This window comes from Neofelis nebulosa, chromosome 5 (assembly GCF_028018385.1).
Source record: "Neofelis nebulosa isolate mNeoNeb1 chromosome 5, mNeoNeb1.pri, whole genome shotgun sequence".
NCBI lineage: Eukaryota > Metazoa > Chordata > Mammalia > Carnivora > Felidae > Neofelis > Neofelis nebulosa.
In genome coordinates this window covers 153679127-153701162 of record NC_080786.1, presented here as the reverse complement: position 1 = coordinate 153701162, position 22036 = coordinate 153679127, and the positions used below count along the sequence as shown (strand labels likewise).

The following is a 22036-nucleotide window of genomic DNA, read 5'->3' as shown; positions in this document are numbered from 1 at the left end:
GTCGGTGTTATGGGACTCCTATTTGGTGGCTCAACAAAGGGAGTCTCATTCTTCTCCTGTGCGGGGGTCCAGGCGGAGAGAGAAGAGGGTGACTTTGTTAACCTTGACTTTGGTGGTTAGGATTTCTGATCCAGTTAATACACCTTAACCTGCATTTTGATCCCTGCTAAATTACCTCCCGGCCCATCTGACATACTTTAATACTGAAATGTAAATTAGACACCCCCACAAACCACCTCCACTCTCTCGGTGCCTTAAATTTGGACTTGACTCCCCTTGCTGTACTGGAGCTGCTCTTTTCAATCGCCTCGTTCCCTGAGCAATGCATTGCCACGGGGGATGGAGGAGACACTGGGTCGTGGAGTCACCCAGTTGAAAGCCGGCTCCAGGCTCAGTCCCCGAGTCCCCACCTCTCACCGCCTTCCCCCTAAAGGCTAGAAGACCCGTAGGCCCAAGGCCCACCGGGGAGCACTTGGCCCTTTGGGGGCCTCTCCTCCCAGCCCCGCCCCAGCACGGCCCCCGGGGAGCAGCTGTGAGCTCAGGGATTTCCGCAGCGGGCACCAAACCCTGCCAGCTGGAGCCAGCGCTCTTTGCCCACCAGACCCCAGCAAATCCCGAAGTCGGAGGAGAGGCTGACAAAACCCCTGGCTTTGGCCCTCTGCAGCAATCAGTGACACGAGTAAGCAAACGATCATCTGGAATCAATCCCTGCCTGAGAGCTATCAAAACAAGAAGCCACACGTAATTCACCCGACCAAGGAAAAGCTCTGGGCTGGGGGGATGTTCAGTTCTCTACCCGGAAAGGAGCGTCTGTTCAACTTTATTAAATGTTTTAAGCAGGTCTGAGTTCTAGGGAAAGGACTCACTCCCACTCTCTGAGGGACACACACCCGGGAAGTCGGGGATCAGGCAGAGAGCTGGTCACCCAGCTGGTGGCCAGAGCACTGGGGCTGCACGTAACAGAGGGGGGACTAGGTGCAAGAGGGACAGGAGGGAGAAAGGGAGAAGGAGCTGGAAGGGCTGTCGCGGAAGCAAAGGGGGGCAGAGGAGACGGATGCGCCTCCTGCGGGATTTTAGCGACATTAAAGGAAACCCTTGCAGTTGGCTGTTGACGAGGCTGATGGAATGGGGCGGGGGCGGGGGGTGGCCGCAGAGCTGCCCTAATTTTATGTGCAGCAGAAATGAGGCTGTGACCCTAATCGTGGGCTGAGCTGTGGGACGTGTGCTCTCTCCCGGGGGACCCACGGTGAGGTGAACACCGCCGAGCTGAAGCATTCTGGAAAGCTCATGTGTTCACGACGCCGGGCTTCAGCCTCAGCTGCAGATGGGGTGACAGCCGGAGGGGACGCATCAGGAACACCACGACCCCAGAAGAGCCGGGGGGGGAGCCGACTATCGAAGAAGGGCCCCCAGTGCTGTACTGCTTTGTGACTCCTCCTCTGGGAAGCCCACTGTCCACAGCCAGCCATGGCTTCTTGTGAGCACAGGTTGCTGACCCAGGGTGGAAGCTTCTGAAGTCTCGTGGAGTCCACCAGGAGGCTGCAAGGCACAGAGGCCTGGTCCTCCTCGCCCTGTCTCTGCTCCAGGCCCCAGCTCCCTTTCCCTCGCCCCCTCCCCACCCTCCTCCGGCTCCTTCTGTGGCTCCCGGTGCACAGAAACCGCCCCCCCCGGCGGTCGGCCGCCCAGCTAGGCTGCCCAAGCCCTGCCCTTTGCTAGCACTGACTTTGAACCGGCTGACCTTGAACTTCTCTCTGCCTCAGTTTCCTCATCTGTCAATGGGGAATAAATACCAGCACCTACCTCACAGGATTTGAGGGGGCAAATAAGGTAACACAAGTGAGGCGCTAGATGCCAAGCTGGGGGCTGAGAACAGACAAAAGTGAGGTGCACTGGCCTTACTGGAGCCCCCCCCCCCAGCCTTATCTGGGGCTGAGAGGCTTACAGCCCTCCCATCTTCCTCCACACTTGCCCCCTTGCTCACTCGAGCCCTTGGCTCCGTCCCAAACCCCATTCCTAAACCGTCTACGCTTTGCCTCCTCTGTCTTCCTGTCATGTTTATGTCAAAAGTCACCCATCGGAGAGACAAACGCAGTGAAGACGCCTCTTATTTCTGAAGTCGTTAATTTTACTCTAGAATTCCCAAAAAAAGGATCACCCATCTGTCAAAAAAAAAAAAAAGACAGAGAAGATAAAAGTAATTATTTAAGTGCCGACCAAAAGGAAATAAAAACGGACTTGTCTCCACTACTGAGCTGAATTAGAGGGTGGTTTGTACAACCCCAAACCTGCCTCGTTTAAAAGAAAGAGAACGTGATCTTTTTGAAATAAAATGAGCTATCTATAGGTTTGCCCCCAACAAAATACCGTCTCTATAAACATATTCAGAGAAGGGACTTGCAACCAGAAGAAATGTAGCTGTTCTTATGTCAAAGTCTCTCCGGTGCCCGAGCCCCATCCCTACACACAGATTTTTCATGGTTCGAGCGATTTGCCTCTTTTACTGACGCTCTAACTAGCTGCAGATGTAGTTTGTGCGGCCGAGCCGTGCAGTCCTTCCCCCACGTCTCTTCCAAGGCTGACTGTCACCGGCTGGCCCGCCTGCCAGCGTCCTGAAAGCCATCCACCAAAGCAAACACGTGAGGACAGGCGGGAAGCACAGCAAACCTCCGGCGGCGAGGCTGAGACCCTCGGCTTTCTCTCCCGAGGTGTCCAACCCAAAGCACTTTCCAAAGTCACGATTAAATCAGAAGCCAACAAGCCATCCCTTTCTTTCCAAGGCGAATTTTTAAAAAGTTGCAAACTTCACCAACCTCTCTGCCTCTGCCACCGCAAACCACGATAGCAACGGGGGTCAGCCCTCCGAGCAAAGAGTCACAGGGCTGATCGACCACCACCCGGAGACCCTTGGCGTCTCCCAAGACCCACTGTGGCCAGCGCACTGGTCACCCCCAAGTCTCCCTCTCCAAGTACGACGGCCACTCACCTCGCTCATGTTGCTGTAACGCGGCAGCCGCGGGATCCCTGCGCTCAGCACCGTGCTCAGCACCCGGATCGCTGCTCAGGGGTCGCTCTTCCACCGGTCCTGGCTTTTCTCTTAAAAAGGGCTGCCCGGTGGCATCATGCCTCCCGTAAGCCAATGAGATTCATTCACCTGTCTGCACGCCTCGCAGACATCCGAGAGCACGAGGGGCCACCTAGTGGAGCCAGGTGGGAAGTGAGCTGGGTCTCAGCCCCACATTCTGCCAAGGGAAAGAGCTGCTAGATTTGTGCGTGGTTTTTTTTTTTTTTTCTTTCTTAAAGGTCAAAGTCAGAGGTACAAAGATCATCACCGGTTTGCCATTGTTTACTAATTCAAGGGTCCAGGATTCAAATACGTTTTCAACGTCAGTGAAAAGAATGTTTGCATCTCAGAGGAAGGGCAGTTCTGGAAACACCAGCCCATGCTCGCTCTCTCTCTCTCTCTCTCTCTCCCCCTCGCTTTCCCAGGAGCTGCGGCTTCCCCTGTTCTTTGTGGCACAGATCCCAGACTTCCAGGAGAACATTCTCCACTGCTCCCGCCCCAACCCCAAATCTGCCAGGCTGTTCGTATCCCGGGCACCTCCTCCCTTGGCAAGAGGTCATAGCAGCGCTGGGACATCGACTTGGAGAGTCAGGCTGTGACAAGAGAGGAAGTCTCCGGCCTTATCTGTGTTGTCATAAACTTCACCAGCATCCGGAGGGAGATGCGGGCTGGACCGTGGAATCTGTTAAAGATTTCATTGCTGCAGCCTGTCCAGCCCCTCTGTAAAGAGGTTCAGTCCTTTTCCCTGGACTTGTGAGACCCCGAAGAGCCTTCACGGCACCCAAGTGAAGCCTTGACTTTCACAACCGGGATCATGGCCAGTGCAGGGAATGAGGTGGGTGCCGCGGCCTGTCTCGTTGGCCCAGGGCTGATCAGGACACCCTCTGGCAACTTGCCAGCTCCAGGTTGGCCCTGGGTTCAAGCGGGATTCTCGGACAGTGATGTCCTGTCATGGCGGATACGCCAAATGATGACTAATAACTCTTCAAAGGACCTACGGGAGATACAAGCATATCCAAGTGACAGCTACCATGTGGGTAAATACACGAGAAACTGGGCAGTTATTACAGTCCTCAGATGTCCCGCGGGGGCCTCACCCATCACCCCACATGGGGAGACTCTGCCAATAGCTGTATGATGAACCAACAGCGAGCTCGGGCCTGTCTCTGATTCCCTCCATTGTCTTCTATCTGGCCAACGCCACGGTGGCCTCTCCTTTTCACCTCCTTTCTCAGGGCCACCTCGGTGAGTGAGAGAAAAGCCACACATCCCCAGTGGGTACCAGCGAGTACAGGCCACCTGCGGAGGCTGAGGCCGGGAGCCAGGGCTCAGAGCTCTTGCATCTACCATACGAACGTGAGTGACCACAAACAGAAAGCAGCAAGAAACACAAAACTCCTAAGGCTTGTGGGAGCCAATCTTCTTAACTTATAGCCACTTTACATGGGAATGTGTCTACAGAAAGTCCCCTTCCAATGGGAAGACAGGTACATTCATTATAATAACTCTTCGTTCGCAGAGAAACAGAGATGGGTTATATACAGTAATACCTTGATTTGCGAGCATGATTCGTTCTGGAAACACGCTTGTAATCCAAAGCACTTGTATATCAAAGCAAACTTCAAGAACCATTGGCTCAGTTGTGATCCCGTCACGTGCTACTCATATTGCAAGACATCACCCGTTTATCAAGTTAAAATTTATTAGAACTGTTTGGTCATCTTGCGGAACACTCACAGAACAAGTTACTCACAATCCGAGGTTTTACTGTTTACCTATTTGTCTATCCCAACCACACGAATCTTTTGCGAACAAAGGAGCTGCCTGCCAGCACATTCTTACAGCATCTTCCTCATTCTTTTCCTCCCCCACCCCTCCTTGTCCCCAGTGTCACACGTGGGAGGGCCCAGACAGGGTGCCTTTAGTGTCCCCCAGTGGTTGGGAGTGGGAGATGGAGGAGGGTGGGTCTGCCCAGGCACAGCCGACTGGAAGAAGAGGGACGGGGCTCCCTTCTCTGCATGAATGGCAAAACCACGCCTTCCCCAGGGAAAGCCTGTCTGGTTGGGGATTTTGAGCACCCAGTGCTTGCCTGATGAGGGTCCCTTGTGGGGTTTCGTAGGCTATGCTCAGGCAGAGGGGACAAACAGAGGAGACACAGAGGACCAGCCAGTGCTCTGCTGGCCTGGTTGTAGTGCAGACATGAATTTTCTCATAACACAAGTGCACATACAGATTTACAACAGCTTGGGGTTTGGGGAGCAGTAAACGGCTGCTAGTGTTTCCAGGGGAGGGGCCAGAACTGGTGCCCGGGATGGGCTGTGGCTTTGCCAAGGAGAGTATACAATTTGGAACAAATCGGGGGTTATAAAGGGTATGGAAGAGAGGATAGATGGCATTATGGGCTGAATTACGTCCCCTCCAAAATTCATATATTGAGGTCCTAACTCTCCAGTACCTCAAAATGTGACTGTATTTAGAAATAGAGGAGATAGAGTCTTCAAAGAGGTATGTAAGCTAAAGTGAGACCATATGGGTGGGCCCTAATCAAATAGGATTGGTGTCCATATAAGAAGAGGAGATTAGGACACAGACCCATCACAGAAGGAAGACCCTGTGAAGACACAGGGAGAAGAAGATGGCCATCTACAAACCAAGGAAAAAGACCTGAGAAGAAACCAACCCTTGGTCTTGGCCTTCCAGCTTCCAGCCTCCAGAATCGTGAGAGGATACATTTCTGTTGTCGAAACCCCCCAGCCTGTGGTACTTTGTGGCAGCCCTAGAAAACTAATACAGATGTCATACCAAGTGCTGGAGAAGACTTTTAGGGAAAGAATAGAAGGATCTCAAGGGGAGTTAGACCAGTATTTGCCATGTAGCATGCAACTTAACCCTGTGGATTTCCCTGGGACACCTTTCATAACACAGTTATCTCCAATCAATGGGTCATGGAGCTGTCTGTTTTAAACACAAAGTGAAGTTGAGTGTGCCCATAGAGCAGCCATGGGAAACCAGGACCTGGGGGTTACACATAATGCATCCCAGGGTGCACCCCACACGGTTCTGGTTCCACATTTGCTCAGGGGACAGCTGCACAGGCACTCGGGCACTGAATGTTCCTTCTGTCATTCCCCAGCAGGTAGGCCCTGGGACCACAGCTCCCAGCCCCATCCCTTGTCTTGGGGCAGTGGTGTCCCCACAGACCAGCCATCAGACCAAGGATTGCAAAGAGTCCCTGGACCTCATCTTGGAATCCCAAGGGATAAGGACAGTAAGTAGATGGTCTTTAAACTTTTCCAGGTGGTTCCAATAAGCAGTCAAGTTTGAGGATCATTGTTTAGAACAGTGATCACACAATACACACACACACACACACACACACACACTTCTCACGCACTCCTTCCAAACTTTCGCTCCCTCCTGCCTCCTGCCCATCCTCCTCCCTCTACCTCCTTTTAGAATCCATGTGGCCCTCTCACATGAGTCATGTTAGCCAAACACTGTATTACATGGTAGATGGAGTCATGAACCAGAAGCTTAGAACTTGAGTCCTTGACTTGAGCGATGGTTTTCCACGTGACCTTGGCAAAGCCTCACCATTCCTCAGTGTCTCATCTCCTCCACTGGTGCTTTCAATCTTAAAAATTAATTTAAGAAATATTAAAATCGTGCATCTGCCAACCTAAGCAAAAATAGAAACAACAGATATATTGAGCTGAGAAATAAATTTTGAAAGAACTTCAGGAGAATTAGACGCACAGCTTCATACATTAGATCTTGGGGAATACTTCAACATTGCTGAGTTAAGATCCAGACATGGGGCTCTATAATTTATGAAAAAAAAACAGATAATATGGATAGATTATTTTCATCTTCTTGGGAGCGTGATTCTGCCTGAAGGTGCAGACTTGAACCAAACAATCTTTCAAAATCCTTCTTTAGGGTTATTTATAGGGCCACTGTATATTGATGACCTGGGGCTTTTCATCAGACTTTTATACCAAATGCATCATATATGTACAATTTCAGAGGGTGTGGGAGCTTTAAAAAAAACCCACACCCTGCGTCATTTTCCTGCCTTTGCTTCTCTACTTCCTTGTGAACGCCATGCACAGGTGCAGCACAGGCTTCATCCCTGAACATGGAAGGCATGGACGGAGGGAGAAGGAGGTCATCCTCCTAGGACAGAGATTTCCTGGCCCAACGTCGGTGGCTGGACCCCTCCCTCCATTCTGCCTTCACTGTCCCTCCGAACAGGAGGCCCCTGCGGTCCCTGGGTGTCTATGCAGCCCCCATCCCTAAGGCTCAGCATTCCCTAGTCCAAAGGGTGGACCCAGTGAGCTCCTGCTTTTGGTCCCCAACCTTGCGTCCTGCTGCCTTGAATTTTAATCTCCTTTGCAGATTCTAGCCCTCAGCCAACCTCTGGAGGCCACGTGGCCCAGAGCCAGGAAGCCACTCTGGTTATGGCCACAATTGTAGACATGCAATGTAATTCTACAGACCTCTCCAGGAAACATTTGTTTATTCCAACGACTGATTCGGGTGCGTGCTGGCTTGCACAAGTCTTGATTCTCCCCTCCTGGACTTTAAGCTTCTGGACAGAGGGTGAGGCCATCCCCTTCTGTTCTCTCTCCCATCCCCTATGTGTGCACGGAGTTAGTTGTCAAAAACACTCCCAAACACAGTGCCTGAGTGGCTCAGTCAACTAAGTGTCCAACTCTTGATTTCAGCTCCAGTCATGATCACAGGGTTCCATGAGTTTGAGAGGCTCAGGTCATGATCTCATAGTTCCATGGGTTCGAGCCCTGAGTTGGAATCCGTACCCACAGTGAGAGCCTTCTTGGGATTCTCTCTCTGTCTCTCTCTTTCTGTCTCTGTCTCAAAATAAATAAATAAACTTAAAAAAAAAAAAAGCCCACTTCCAAACAAGTAAGTTTTCTACTGGCCACTGAGTATGGAAGCTGCTGAATAAAGAAAACTCTTTTCTCTATAAAATGAAAAGATTTACCTTCCAAGGTAAGAATTTTGTCTTTTAAAAGTGAAAAAAGGGGCACCTGGGTGGCTCAGTCGGTTAAGCATCCAACTTAGGTTTAAGTCATGATCTCACGGTTTGTGGGTTTGAGCCCCACTTCAGGCTCTGTGCTGACAGTGCAGTATTGTTCTCTCTGCTCCTCCCCCACTCATGATCTCTCTCTCTCTCTCTCTCTAAAATAAATAAACTTTTTTTTTAAATTAAAGGAAAAATAGATTCACAGAAGAAACATTAGGCAGTGGCTTCCCAAGGTTTTAGCAAATAATATTGCACGGCTGCTGTCCTGCCCCGCCCCCTTCATTCCCATCCAGCAAGAGTGTTTCCCCATCTCTTCTGTCACCCCTAATTGGGCACTCTGCATCAGAGATGTGTACATCTTATTATTTCTTGGAGATATTGGAAATTTGTTACCCTCGGGCACTCCCCCTCCCTCCATCCCTCCCCCTCCATGGCTCTCACTTTCCTGAAACAACTTGTATTTACTACATATGCAATATCCAGCCCACCTTGGCACGCTGTGAGGTCACTTTTTCTTTAAAAGTCACCAGGCAATAGGAGAGAAAAGGGGATGGTGTGGGAGGCAGACACGGACAGGTCAGATCTGGGCACCTGTCTTGTCTTATCTTCCAATGTCAAGTGCTACAGGCCCACCGGAAGCCACTATTGTTCTTCAGGCTTAAATTACTCCGTTTATGGAGGAAAAGGTCATCTTACAACCTGCAGTCCCTTTTAGCTCAATTAAAGGTCCAAGGCTGTCCTGGGGATAAGTTCTGCCTGGAGAGCTCGCAGAGCCCATGTCATCCTCCTCAGCTCCCTCTTTGATGCAAAGGTCAGCGGTGTTTGCATTCAAAGAGCTCCCCCCCCCAATCCCGTCTCTGACGCCTGGATCCCTGGCCCATCGCTGAAGGCCATGCCTGTCCTGCTGGTAAGGCTGTCTGCTCCCAGCAGTCACGATGGCTCTCAGAATTGTGCTTTGTTGAGTTTCTATTTTCCCTGCGTGCACTTCCTGCACAGGTGAACTCCTCCAGTTCATGCTTCAGCAACTCTTCCCAATATTTCAAATCAGTGATTCTGCAGAGCCAGCCCACTTGTCTGGCATTATAGGCTGAATAGCATCCCCCCAACTTCATACCTTGAAGACCTAAACCCGACGCAGCTGTATGTAGAATGGGGTCTTTACCGACACAATTAAAGCTAAATGGGGTCATAAGGGTGGGGCCCCACTCCAATGGGGCTGGCGTTCTTATAAAAAGAGGAGGAGATACTATGGACACACATGCACGAAGAAAAACCATGTGAGGACATGGGGAGTAGGCAGCATCTACAAGCCAAGGAGAGAGGCCTTTGGAAGAAACCAGCCCTGCTGAAACCTTGATCTTGGGCTTCCAGCCTCCAGGACTGAGAGACATAAATGTGTGTGGTCTTCTGCCGTGGTGGCCTGAGCAGACTCAGACATCTGGACCACGGCTGAGGTTCTCTCTAGAGGACACTCTAGTGGAGCCCCCTGGCCTGCACACTCCTAGGATGGAAGTGCTTGTTCCCAGGGTGCTGGGTGTTGGTGAGGGACTCAGCCCTCGACTCAGTCCTCCCTCGGAGGCTGCTCTCAGCCAAAGGGCCCTGTTTGCTCAGGGTCATCATGTCATTCAGGTGACCACCCACATCCAGTTCTGTCAGCTCCACATCCAACAAATGCCTGGCCCCTTATCTCAACTCAGGACAACTCTACAGGGTCATCCATTCCAGCTCCAAAGCTTCCTGTTGGATCATCTGAGGCATTTGTTCTGTCTGGATCACAGCCTGAATCCCCCTCTCTCCAGGGAGCCATTCCAGAAATAGGTGAGAAAGACAATTAGCAGGACAATGGGAGGAGAAGGCTGTTGCTGGGGAAGTCAAGGCCATAGAGAAAAATAAGGCAAGGCCGAGAGTGATTAACCAGGAAATGAAGGCTGAGTGTGGAACCCAGGGCTTCTCGAGCAGCAAACAGAAATTCTCATGTCCTATGACTGTGGGCAGAAAAAGAGGAACACGCCCAAGACTAACTACAGTGTAGCCAAATGCCAGAGAAAGCAAGTTCTCTTAATCTATGCCAAAGTCAGGGTCTATGGGAGGGAAAAAGATCCTGAGTCGTGGGTAGATGCATGCAAATATCTTGAGCCCCCAGGTCCCTCTGATCACTCTGGGACTACAGCACTGGCCTCCTCCTCCCTGTTGAAGGCTAGTGTTCTTGGTACTTAAAGATGGTACGGAGGCTTCTGTCTTGCAAGACAGCACATGCCTATGCCAGGCCTTCCCCACCTCCCTTCCTGACTGCCAGACTCATAACCAGAGTTAAATCACTATATAAGCTGGCACAAGTGTTGAGCCTGGTAAGGGAAGAACCCAAAGGAGCTTGGGGCTTGGCCAACACGTACTGGCAGAAGCCATGATGAAAATGCATATGCGGCTGGGTTCTGAGTGTTAGATGGAGGCAGAAAGCCAGAGGTGGGGACATGAGAAAGTTTGTTGAGATGGGAAAACTCTCCTATGATGGAACACTCATCACTCAGCCAAGACCCCAAGAGATGATTCCAACAAGCTGCTCGAATGGCTTTGGAACCTTGAAGGAAGTGGTGGTTCACACTGAGTGAGGTAGAAATGCCAGAACTGCTAGGGAAAAAAAAAAGAGGAAGAGAGGATCAAAAGGCTCAGCAATGAGGGCATGCTAGGGGTATATGCTATCATACCATATAACTTTGGATAAATATGCAGTGAGGGCTTTGCCTCTACCGAGGCAATAAGAAATGTGCTTCCAACAGCACTGAGTAGCTCATTCTACTCAGGCCAGGACTGTTGCAAGGGCCAATACAGAACCAGGCTTCCTGATGGCAACAGGGATGATAGGATCCAGAAATAATGGAGGCCAAGTGGCAACAGTCAACCATTGAAAGCAGGTGGGTGCAATAATCAAGATGAGTGGAAGGGTCTGAGAGCAGCCAGTGGGCTTGACTCACAGAGCGCTATGTTGATAGATGTTAACAGAACACAGCATCCATAGACACAGCATATAAAGGCACCACAAAGGGCCTTTCTCAGTCTATACTAGTGCTTCTCAGAGGAGGAGCAAGGGGACCGCCCCCCCACCCCCACCCAGGGGACGCTGGCAATGTCTGCAGACATTTTTTGGTGTCGCAACTGGGAGGAAACATTTGTGAGATCAGGTCAGGGAGAGCCTTATGACACTTAATGTGTAGAGACCAGGGTTGTTGATAAATTTCCTATGTATTCTCAACAGTCTCCCACAACAAAGAATCATCTGGGGCAACATGTGCTGAGCATGAGAAACCCTAATCGAGGTAAACATGTCTGTACGAGGATCTATACAAATCTGTACAAGGATCCCCAGGTGAGTAATCAAGAGGCTGAGGGCAAGCATCCCAATAACAAGTCAAGATTCCTTGCCCAGTTTTCAATCTGAGCCAGTTCACAGACTCAGAAGCAGTCAACCGAAAAGGGGGCCAGGTCTCCAGGGAAAAGGACCCACCCACATCATAGCCATAGTGAGTAGTGTTAACTTTCCCAGTTATTCCTCAGAAGGACCCATGACCATTTTCTTGAGTAACTATAAAATAAAAAAGAGAATACCCTAAGATTTAGACGACTGTTGAATACACGGTCCAAGTGGAAACTGGGAACTCAAAGCATTAGCCTGTCTGTTAGCGTATAAGGGAGCTGAGTGTAAATGGTGTCCTGGCACAGGTGCAACACAGAGTGGGTCCACTGGAAATAGACATATTTGGCAATGGGCAGAATCTCCACAATGGACCCATGGCTTGTGGTGTAAGAGCTCTCATTGTGGGGACAGCCAAGTAAAATCTCTGAAACCACCCCACCCCAGCCAAAATGATCATAAAAAAAAAAAAACAGTATCATATTCCAACAGAATAGCAGAGATCAGTGCCACCCTTAAAGACCAAAAGGAGACTGGAGTGTTGGTTTCCAACTTATCTTTACTTAGTTCACCAGTCTGATCTCTACAGAAGCCAGACAGACCCTGGAAGACGTCAGTAGAGTTGCACAATCCCAACCAAACAGCAGCCCAACGCGGGGCTCGAACTCACGGACTGTGAGATCGTGACCTGAGCCGAAGTCGGATGCTTAACCGACATGCTGTGCCAGACATGGTATCTCTCCCAGAGGAGACTGATGTGGCCTCAGGTATGTGGTGTGTGGTCATTGATCTGGCAAGTGTGTTGTCTTCCTTCTTTATTAGGAAGGAGAACTGCTGCACCTACAGGGCTCAATTGGTTAAGTGTCCAGCTCTTGGTTTCGGCTTGAGTCGTGATCTGAAGGTTCGTGAGTTCAAGACTTGCATTGGGCTCTGCACTGACAGGATGGAGCCTGCTTGGGGTTCTCTCTCTCTGCCCCTCCCCTCCTCCCACGCCTGCACACTCTCTCTCAAAATAAGTAAATAAACTTAAAAAAAAATAAAAGGAAGATTAGAAGGTGTGAGCCCCCTGATATGACACCATCCCTCAAGGAGATCAGCCAACCCTTTGGTTGCAAGCTGACATCTTTAGACCCCTACCCTGGAAGAGACAGTAATTCACCTTAACTGGAATGGGCATATATTCTGGTGTATTTCCTTTGCTGCCCACAGGCCTCTATCTATCCAATTCTAGCACCACTGTCTGGAGGTTTGAAGAGCATTTAATCCACCGATACAGAATATTGCATAACATCACCTTGGACAGTGTTGCATTTCATGTCAGCCAAGGTTTGATAGAGGGCTAGAGAGTGTATACCATGGAAGTCTGAAAAACACAATGAGGGCATTGCTTTCACCAGGGGGCACCAGGGAAACCAAGGTTTGCAAGACTCGATGGCAGAGAAGAGGTTGCTGTAGTGAGAGAGCTGCAGAAGGTTCCCTGGTGCCTTGGACTGAATACTGATCTTTGCAAAAAAAACCCTCTGAAACCAAAGTGGAGGAAACTTCCCAATGCTGGGGAAAGAGCCCCTGGACAATTCCTGGAGGTGCCACAGAACTGGAAATCATTCCTGTTCCCACCAGCCAAAATGGAGTGACCTTGAAATACACAGGCCTTGCCTTAGAAGTAGGGTTAAATTAGTTCCTGAATAAAGGCTGTTCTTGGCTCGCCACAACAGAGCCTAACACCAGGCCTCAAAAGACTCAAAGTGACCCACAGTTCACTTAATTACATGCCAGGAAAACAACCCATCACTCTTTAAAGGACTACAGTAAAATTAGCACCCCACAATATGACATTCGTAATGTCGAGGATCCAAAAATGACCAGGCATGCAAAAAAAGCAGGAAAATACTATTGTCCATTTCATAGACACAACTGCAGAGATGGTGGACCTGTAGACTCTCTTTCATACAGCCCCATTCTACGATTCTATATCTGGGATTCTGCAAACCACATTTCAAGTTGGCCAGCCATTCCCTTCCAGAATCCACCAAGAGAGAGCCTGGATGGTCAGGATTCTGCAAGCCTGGAGGTGGCAGGACGGGTGTGTTCCTTCCTGTTCCCTTCTTGCTCCTTCTGTTTGATCCCTGTTCCCATTGGTGGCCGTGCTTCTTCACCTCAAGACTGGCAATTCCTCCAGACTTGATCTAGTTAGTGGTTTTCCCCACATCTGCAGAACCAGTCTCCCTACACTCCCCACAGAGACACTGCACCAGCAGAACGACACCTGCTTGACAGAGGTCTGAACTTCAATTCCCTGAGGTCCTTCCCCTAAGCTTCTAGATTTTAATAATCCCAGATTCTTCCCTTTGTTCACCAGCCCCCAGGTTGATAGCTGCCTTCAAGGGACACCTCTATGACAACTTAGAATTCTCTTTTTGCCTCTTTGGTCAGCCATTCAGCAACTGTACGGCTCATTATCAACTGTTATACAAACGTTTGTCTGGGTGAAAACCAGTGTGGTTCCTGCCTCCTGATGACCCCATCTGTGTAGCCCCTGATGCAGGTGACTTATTACACTTAGTTCCCACAAAACTGAGTAAGATAGGCAATTTTATTAACCTCATTTTTTTCAAAGAACATGCAGTTCAGAGAAGTTAGTAATTTCCCCAGGATCCCAAAGTTAGTAACTGTGAAGTCTTACCTTTAGAAATAAGCAGTCTGACTCCAAAATTTGTGTGCTTGAAAATACCATGGAAAAATTCCTGCATAGGAGCACATATGATGATATGGTTGGACTCATTGATATCAAAGGAAATGTCCATTCAAGGGCTATCGAGGGATTGGTAGAATTCATAAATATCACAGTGGCAGTTTATGATTACAAGAGCATCCCAGAGAAGGCAATGTGGGTCATACTGGAGGCAATGAGTCTCACATCTCAGTGTCTATGTGAGAATCTCCAAATGATCTTGGAAATAAAAATGCCAGGGACATGGGTAATTTAGCTGTTGTTACCCACAATATTAACTTCCAATTCCCTGAATTCAGACAATCCAACTATTTTCCCTCAAGAAAAATTTGTATGGTAATCAAAATTTAAAATTTGATCATGGTTTTTCTTCTTGGATGTATTAACACAGTGGATACCACTAATATTGCTCTCTCCTGCCCCTTAATAGAATCTTTCTTGTACTAGGAGTTATACTGCATACAAAAGCAAGACAAAGACATGGGGTGTGTGTGTGTGTGTGTGTGTGTGTGATGTGGAAGCTGGGGAAAGGGGCGACAGTAAGTAAACAACCATAATATATTCCCAGTGGCATCTTCTCCTACACCAACTTGTACAGCATTTAAGTGGGTCATGAAAGAATTATATATGGTCATCACTATCTGGACCTAATGCATATGTCAATAGAATGCTGGGAAATTGTGCTAATATCTTTCAAAATGAAAGCAAAAATGAGGTCCAAAATTAATCTGCAAAACCTTCATGTCATTTTGGTTCTTTCCAGACTATAAAATATTAGCATAAAAAGTGGTAAGTTCCTTCCATTTAATATGAATACTTGCTTTAAATAATTCCAAATACTAAATCATGCTGAAGAACTTATTACCAACATGGTAAAATTAGGAAAAATCTCAGTCAATTAAACGCAGGAAACTAAAAGTCTTTAGAAAAATTTAATTCCCTAATTAAACAGCTAAGGGGTGGGAGCAGCAAGTAGAATGTTCCACCAGAGCAGCCTCAGAGTTACTGGCCTCGTAAATGAGATAGTTTGATGAAAGCATCATTGTGGTGACTGAAGCTTAAGAATGCATAAACGCCATTAGACACTTGCATCCCAAAAGGCAAGGCCATTTTCATCATATAGAGAAACTGACCAGAAAAAGGCTTCTGAAAAGGCTTCCGAAAAATGGTTTCCTCTTCTGAAAAAAAATAGTTTCTGCAACCACATACCTGCAAGTCAAAAACATTTTGGGTAATAACATTCCATTCAGTGGCCCAATTTTGGCCTGAACAGTCTAAGGGCCAGAATGCCATCTACAGCAACATCCTTACCCAGAACATTACAGTGTAGACAAGCTCACTGCCCACTCCCACGTAAACACATACCGCTTAATTGTAATAGCAATGCCTTTAGTAAGATCCATGGACAGAAGTAATCCTTTAGGGTCCTATGCACCCTTTGATCTCTAGTGCCACAGAAAAATACCTAGAACTACATGAGGTATTTCAACTATTGAAAGAGCAGCCAGAAACTTGTGAAAATACCAGCCTAGGGGGTAGAGATATAGGGAATTAGGTGAATAGCTACAGGAAGGGGTTTCGCCCCTGGGAGAAGGGAGGGGGCCCACCAGCGCCTCCCTGGCAGGCCAGTGGTACTCACCATATGTAGTTTGGCATGGGAGGACCAAGGACTGGAGAAGATAGGAGAGGGTGGAGCCAAGGCACAGGAAGGGAGGAGCCAGTGGAAGTTCCCCTAGAGGTCACCCAAAGAATTGCTGAGTGCAGGAGACAGAGAAGCCCAGAGCCAAGGGACAGAAAGGGCCTGAGATTATGAGTAAGTGAATCATGCTCCAAATGAGAAGAGTTAGGCAGGGCCAGCTAGGTCAGCATCCTGGAGTCAGGAGGCCAGACTGCATCTCGAGGTACAGAAGGGAGGTAATTATGGGCATGAAGAATTCTTACAGGTGAAAACTGGACTGAATTAACAGGTTAACAAAAAGGGAATCCATGGGTACTAGCATCAGTTGACCGAGCACCAACTCAACATACATCTGCCAGGAATGCATCTTCTGTTACTGGCCATTGTACTTTTCCAGTTGAATGCATGGTGTGGTTAGTCTACCGGACCAGGATATCACTGGGCTCACTCACCTCAGAAAGTGCAGAGTACAGTTCCCAGAGCAGAAAAAAAAGGAAGTACTTCTCTCAGTCTGGACCCAGAGGCATGAGCAACAAGGAGGTTTTACCTGATTGCATTAGTCCCTGCCTCCCTTCAACAGTGCCTAAATTTTGTTCACCTTATCCATCTGTGAAGGGGCTTTGGCTTGAGGCTTCAGAAGAAGTGAGACTTTTTGCAGTGACGAGGGACCGAGGAAAGTTGCTGGATGAAATGTGGTATAAGTCTGTCCCTCTCTGGAGTAAAGGCCTGAGGGCTATAAACAGATGAAACTCCACTGTCTCCTGTGTGCTCGTCAAAGATCAACAAGCTTGACACCAGAAGTGGTAAAGACAAATTTCATTCAGTCATAATTATTCCAATAGAGAAGAGGGTCCAGCATGAACTGAACTCAACTTCCTGGACAAAAATCAAGGGACTTTGTAAAGGCCTGGATGTGCTAATAGAAAGGCACTAAGGGGTATTAAGTGGCGTTGGTCCATGTGATTAGGCCACTTGGATTTGTTCATTGGTGCTTATTCACAGAGAAACAAACTTCACATGTCTTTAGGAGAGAGGGCAGTGGTACAGGTTAGAGCATGGCATCCACTGACATTAGGCCCTCACCCTCCCGCAGGGACTGAGAGCAAGGAGCAAGCAATGAGTTATCTCCTTGAATGTTACTCCAGGACAGCTTTGGGGCCCTTGAGAATATAGCTCTATGTGGTAGATTTATATTCGAAGGGGCAGAGAAAGAATTTATAATGGCAAGCTTTCTAAAGTAGCAGCTCTGTGAGGAGATTCAGAGGGCTATCTCCCTACCCCCAGGTTTTGGAAGCATTGAGCTCCCCCAGACAGGACTTAAGGGAGGGCAGTCATCATCCTAGAGACACAGCCTTGAGCTGTTAGAAACTATGCTAGTGTTTGCTTAAGTCTCTTAGTGTGGGGTGGGAGGTGAAATCATCTGTGCTGAGAGTCTGCAGATTTTATAAGCCAAGGTTGAAGCCTAGTCAAAAAGAGGGCTCAGAGGGCCTGACTAGAGTTTGGTCAAGAGAGCATCTTTGTCAAGCTGTATCATTATCTCTTTGAGCCTCACCATCCTCTCCATGAAGCCACATTGTCTTCTCCATGAGTCACACTGTCTTCTCCATGAACTTCACCATCATCTCCAGAGCCTCACCATCTTCTCCCTGAATTGTCTTAGTGAGATCCTGGAGGACGCTTATGACCACAGTGGACCCATGTGGATAATCCAGGAGAATCTTCCCACCTCAAAACCATTAACTTAATCACACCTGCAAAGTCCCTTTTGCCCTGCAAGGTAATATATTCACATGTCCCATGAATTAAGATGCAGACATATTTGTGGAAGTCATTATTCTGCTGGCCTCCCTGCCCACATCCCACAACTCAGAAATGAAAGTGTGAGGATTACTACAACAGCAGCTACAGTGCCTAGAGCTGAGAGGGCATCTGCACAGATGTGTGTGTGTCAGGGCTTCTGGATGGACAGATCCACCATCACAGTCTGCCTCTCTGTGTCTCTCTTACACACACACACTCTGCCATCCTGAAGCTCTGGACCATGGGAAATCCCAACTCTATTCAACAGGCCATCCTCTCGCCCCCTGAGGTGTGAGCAAAGATAAATGAGTGAATGGGGTTCAGACACGAATCATCCAGATGGAGGCCTGGGGTACAGCCACGGGCTCTGCAGGAGCTGGGTTACAGTCCAAAACACCAGAAGTTACCTAGAACGCTGATAAGTCACCTGGACAGTTGATGCTGGCAAAAAAATTCCAAGAAATTCTCAGATCTCCAAGAATTTCCCCAAGTGCCTGATGAGCTGAGAATCTGATTCCCATTGTATAATAGGCACATTTCATTTAAAAAAAAAAAAGAAGTGTATTCTTTTTCCACAATGATGGGATCTAATACTTGTAATTATAAAAATAAGAGTGGTATAAATGTCTACTGTTGTCATGGCTCCTTTCAGCATCTGAGGATGGGATTTATTCACACATAATTCTGTTAATCAATGTTGGAGCTATTATTTCCAAGTAGCTTGGTGACTTTGATGAAGATAAAGCCTTCAAGATAATTAAGCTGGAATACTTAAGCAGTGCCGATCCAAGCACAAGGAAAATAGCCACTCATTGCCCACAAAACATCCACGGGATGAAAAGGATTCGGACGCAATGGTTATTTGATGTAGAAAGCACCCATGTTCTTACTTCAAGATGAAGTCCAATTATAATAAAGTATTTCCATTTTATGAAAATTAGCTACACAATAAATAGGTGAATATTGGATACATTTCCAGATGAACAACAAGACCAATTTCAAAGAAGGATTTCAAACGGGTAAAAATGTTTTTAAGTACGGAAACCAGGAAATTTTCCTTTGGAAATTGTTTAGTTAATAACAGCTGCCAGTTTCACAGGTAATTTGCCTTTTTCATTATGGAAAATTCACCTTGAACAATGGAAGCTAAGTTTTTCTACTCTAAAAATATTAACCTCCCGTGGAGTCAAATTGATGAGTGTCTTCTCATTTGCATGAAAGATAACTTTATTTTCTGACGAGAGAGTCTGAAGAATGGTTCATCTTCCACATTCTATCATGTGTGCACAAAGGTAGAGCAGGTACAGTTCTCTTGCTTAGGCTTATCTTAGTTCCAAAACCAGCAGCCACTTCCAACTGGTGTCAGCCAAAGAGAAGGATTGATTGCAGGGAGGGGGGCTGTGTCCTAGAATCCAAGGACAAGAAGGCAGGTGATCAAGAAGGAGGCTGGACTTGGGACCTGGAGAGTCCCTGGAGGGACGGATTTAGGAAACCAGCAGGTATTGATGATTGGCTTCTACCTTCTTTCCTCACTAACTGGCCTTCCCAGGTACTCAAGGTCACATATGAATAGAAGATGGCCACCCACAAGCCCAAGTTCACATGTGTGGTTTCTGCTGCACAGGGTTTCTGTGTGTACATGTGGCCAGATTTCCCAGAAATTAACTCAGCTTAGCTAGGTGCCCACCCCTGGATGGCTTGACTATGTCCAGGAAAAAAAATCATGGCCCCAGCGGCTGGCCCTGACACTGGCAGTCTCAGATTTCTTTGTCTGAAGAAACCTGGCATTCATTTGGGCCACGCTGCTAAAGAGGAAGCAGTTGACATTGCAGCACAATGACTGGTCATTGTTCAGGACCTCCGCACACTTTGCAGCTTACTTAGTCCCCTTGTTCCACCTAGTAAATGCCAAAAGGGCCCCCTCCCCAGTCACTGTGACACTAAACCAGCCCCCTTAAGTGCCTCCTCAGAATACAGTGTTGCATCCTGTTGAAAAGCCCCGAATTTCAGTCCAAGCATTTTGAAACACACATGTGTGGGTCCTGTCTTAGCCCCAGAGCAAGGTGGAAACACACAAGCTATTTAGAATAAGATGGCTGGCTCTGCCAGCCTACCAGCCATGTGGCCTGAAGCAAATACCTTAATCTCCCTCACCCGTGGCTCTTCACCATCCAAAGCTTGAATTAAATGATACCTCCCCCTTAGATCTATTGTGAGGATTAGGTGAAATTGGGTATTAGGTTGAACCATAGGAAATGTCCAGTTTTATAGGTCAAACACTTGAATAATCTGCAATTTCATAGGGTTTCAACCAACATTTCAGGGCTATAGCACAGCGCTTGGCACATAATAAGAGTCAATAAATGGTAAATATGAATCCTACAAGGATGCAAATTAAACTTGGATGATGCAAAATGCACTAAAAAAAATAATTTCTAGGTAAGAACATTGTGTCCCACCCCCTGACCTTGGGCACAACATAGCACGTGCCGTTAACTAAGGTATAAACAATGGTGGGAAGAAAATCCTTTGGGAAAATTTTAAACGCTATCTGTGACAGCTCATGACAATTGGAAGGGCAAAAAGGAGGTATCATCCCAGTGGAGACTTAGAGTATGGTGGCCAGCTGTCCTCTGCTTATGGAAAATACTGGAGAAAGCTATTATCTGTGATGACTCATCAGTCTTCCTTAGGAAGACAAAACAAAGCTTTCTTCTCCTCCCCAGCAAGCAGGAATCAGGGCTTGGAATGGTAGCTCAAGGGGTTATGGGCTTGGACATGGATTTCATTTTTAATTATTCCAGGCTTACCTTTTGCATGATTTTGCATAAAAGAAATAACTTTTATTTCAAGCTCCCCAAGTCCCTAACCTGTCACTTGCATGCAGATGCCACCCTCTGGCCCTCCAACTGGCCACGGGTCAGGAAAGCACAGAAGCATTAACTGACTGCGTACAGCATGAGAATTTTCCTTGGCACTTTCCACTGGCAGTTAACTTTTAATTAAAAGGCAAAAAAGACATTAATTATCAGTTAACAAATTTCAATCTCTATTCAGACAAGGGAATTAATGTGTTTAAAAAAGGCCTCAATAATTATTTCTTGCAGTTTAGAAAGGGTGATGATAAAAGTATACCTCTGCCTCCACTCTTCTTTTCTGGTTTCAAGAAACTTGATGAAAGGGCAGCCATACCCAACACCTGTTTGCCAGGGCTCTAGATTTAGGGGCCATGTTATTCTAAATAACTTCAGGAAGAAGGGCACCTAAGCCTAGCAGAAAAGGAAGCTGTGGGCAAGCTGGTCACCTTTGGAAGTTGGGTCCTGCCTGAGATCCCCTTTCAGACTGTTCTCTCCGGAAGCTTGTGCCTGCTTTGCCCCTGACAGCCTGGGTCTCCAAATGCAGGTAGGAATGACTTGTACTGCTCACCTCCAAGTCAAGATGGATTTTCTGTTCAGTCAAAAAGCTCAAAGGAAAACATTTCCAGGTGCGAAAGCAGGAGAGTTCTCCTCTCTCATGACCCTATAGTTATGTTGGCAGAACTTCCCAGTGGAGAACAACGGCTTTCCACTGCTCTTGTTGATTGTTTATACCTTGTGACTTCTTCCCCCAAAAACCTTCTTCTAAGAAAGCCTCCCACTTTTTTCCAGAATGGCCATTTTCTTTCCTTCCTTTCTTGGAAGGGAAATTGAACTAGTAACTCTTACTTGATAAGCGTAAGTAAGTCAGCCACTGGGAATGGAAAGTAGAAGGGGGTCAAAGGCTCTCAGCTCCTCAGATTAAATAGTGCTCCCAGATAGCGATGCCAGATGGGCAACATGCTGGGAGGCCATCAGCCCCATGAATAAATTAAAACCTGAGTCAAATATAGCTAAAACATTTTTTTTCATTTGATAGACCCTAATGCAGGTTGCTTTTTAGCTCCTCTGTCAGACCACAAGCACATATTGAGGTCACAAGACCAAGGGCTCCCCTGGGCTCACACATTGTAGACCAAAGGGCTGAGGAGAAAGCTTTGCAAAGGTGAAGCAAAAGACAGTGCTGACCCACTGTGGTCAAAGACACTGTACCTCCCCCCACCTACCCACCCATCCCTATCTCTCAGCCTTCCCTGCCACTCTCCCAATCTCTTTTTCTCTCTAGCTCCCAAACATCCTGGTGCTCAATCCCCTAAGAAGGTGGATTTGGGAACATCCAAACCCAAACACAGATTCCCTCTCCCACTCAGTGGGACCACACCATGGGACATACAACTTACCTTCCACCCCCAACCCTGACACACACAGCAAATGTGAACAAAAACTTTATTAATT

The 22036-nt window shown here is 47.8% G+C and overlaps 2 protein-coding genes across 3 annotated transcripts in view; both read right to left on the bottom strand.

The window, feature by feature from the left end:
• The window catches only part of PCP4 (Purkinje cell protein 4), a 60743-nt gene extending 57625 nt beyond the window's left edge, over positions 1-3118 (bottom strand). Inside the window, exon 1 of the mRNA XM_058732054.1 lies at positions 2984-3118. Coding sequence (XP_058588037.1) covers positions 2984-2992 — 9 coding nt within the window. The 5' untranslated portion in view covers positions 2993-3118. The remainder of the gene's footprint in view (positions 1-2983) is intronic.
• Positions 3119-13504: 10386 nt separating this feature from the next.
• IGSF5 (immunoglobulin superfamily member 5) overlaps positions 13505-22036 on the bottom strand; it is a 91293-nt gene continuing 82761 nt past the window's right edge. The window contains exon 14 of one of the 2 annotated variants that reach the window (XR_009262343.1): positions 13505-14261. The gene's annotated coding sequence lies outside the window, so the exon portion shown is untranslated. Of the gene's footprint in view, positions 14262-16727; positions 19132-22036 lie in introns of those variants that run through there. The other variant, XR_009262342.1, reaches the window with a different exon arrangement.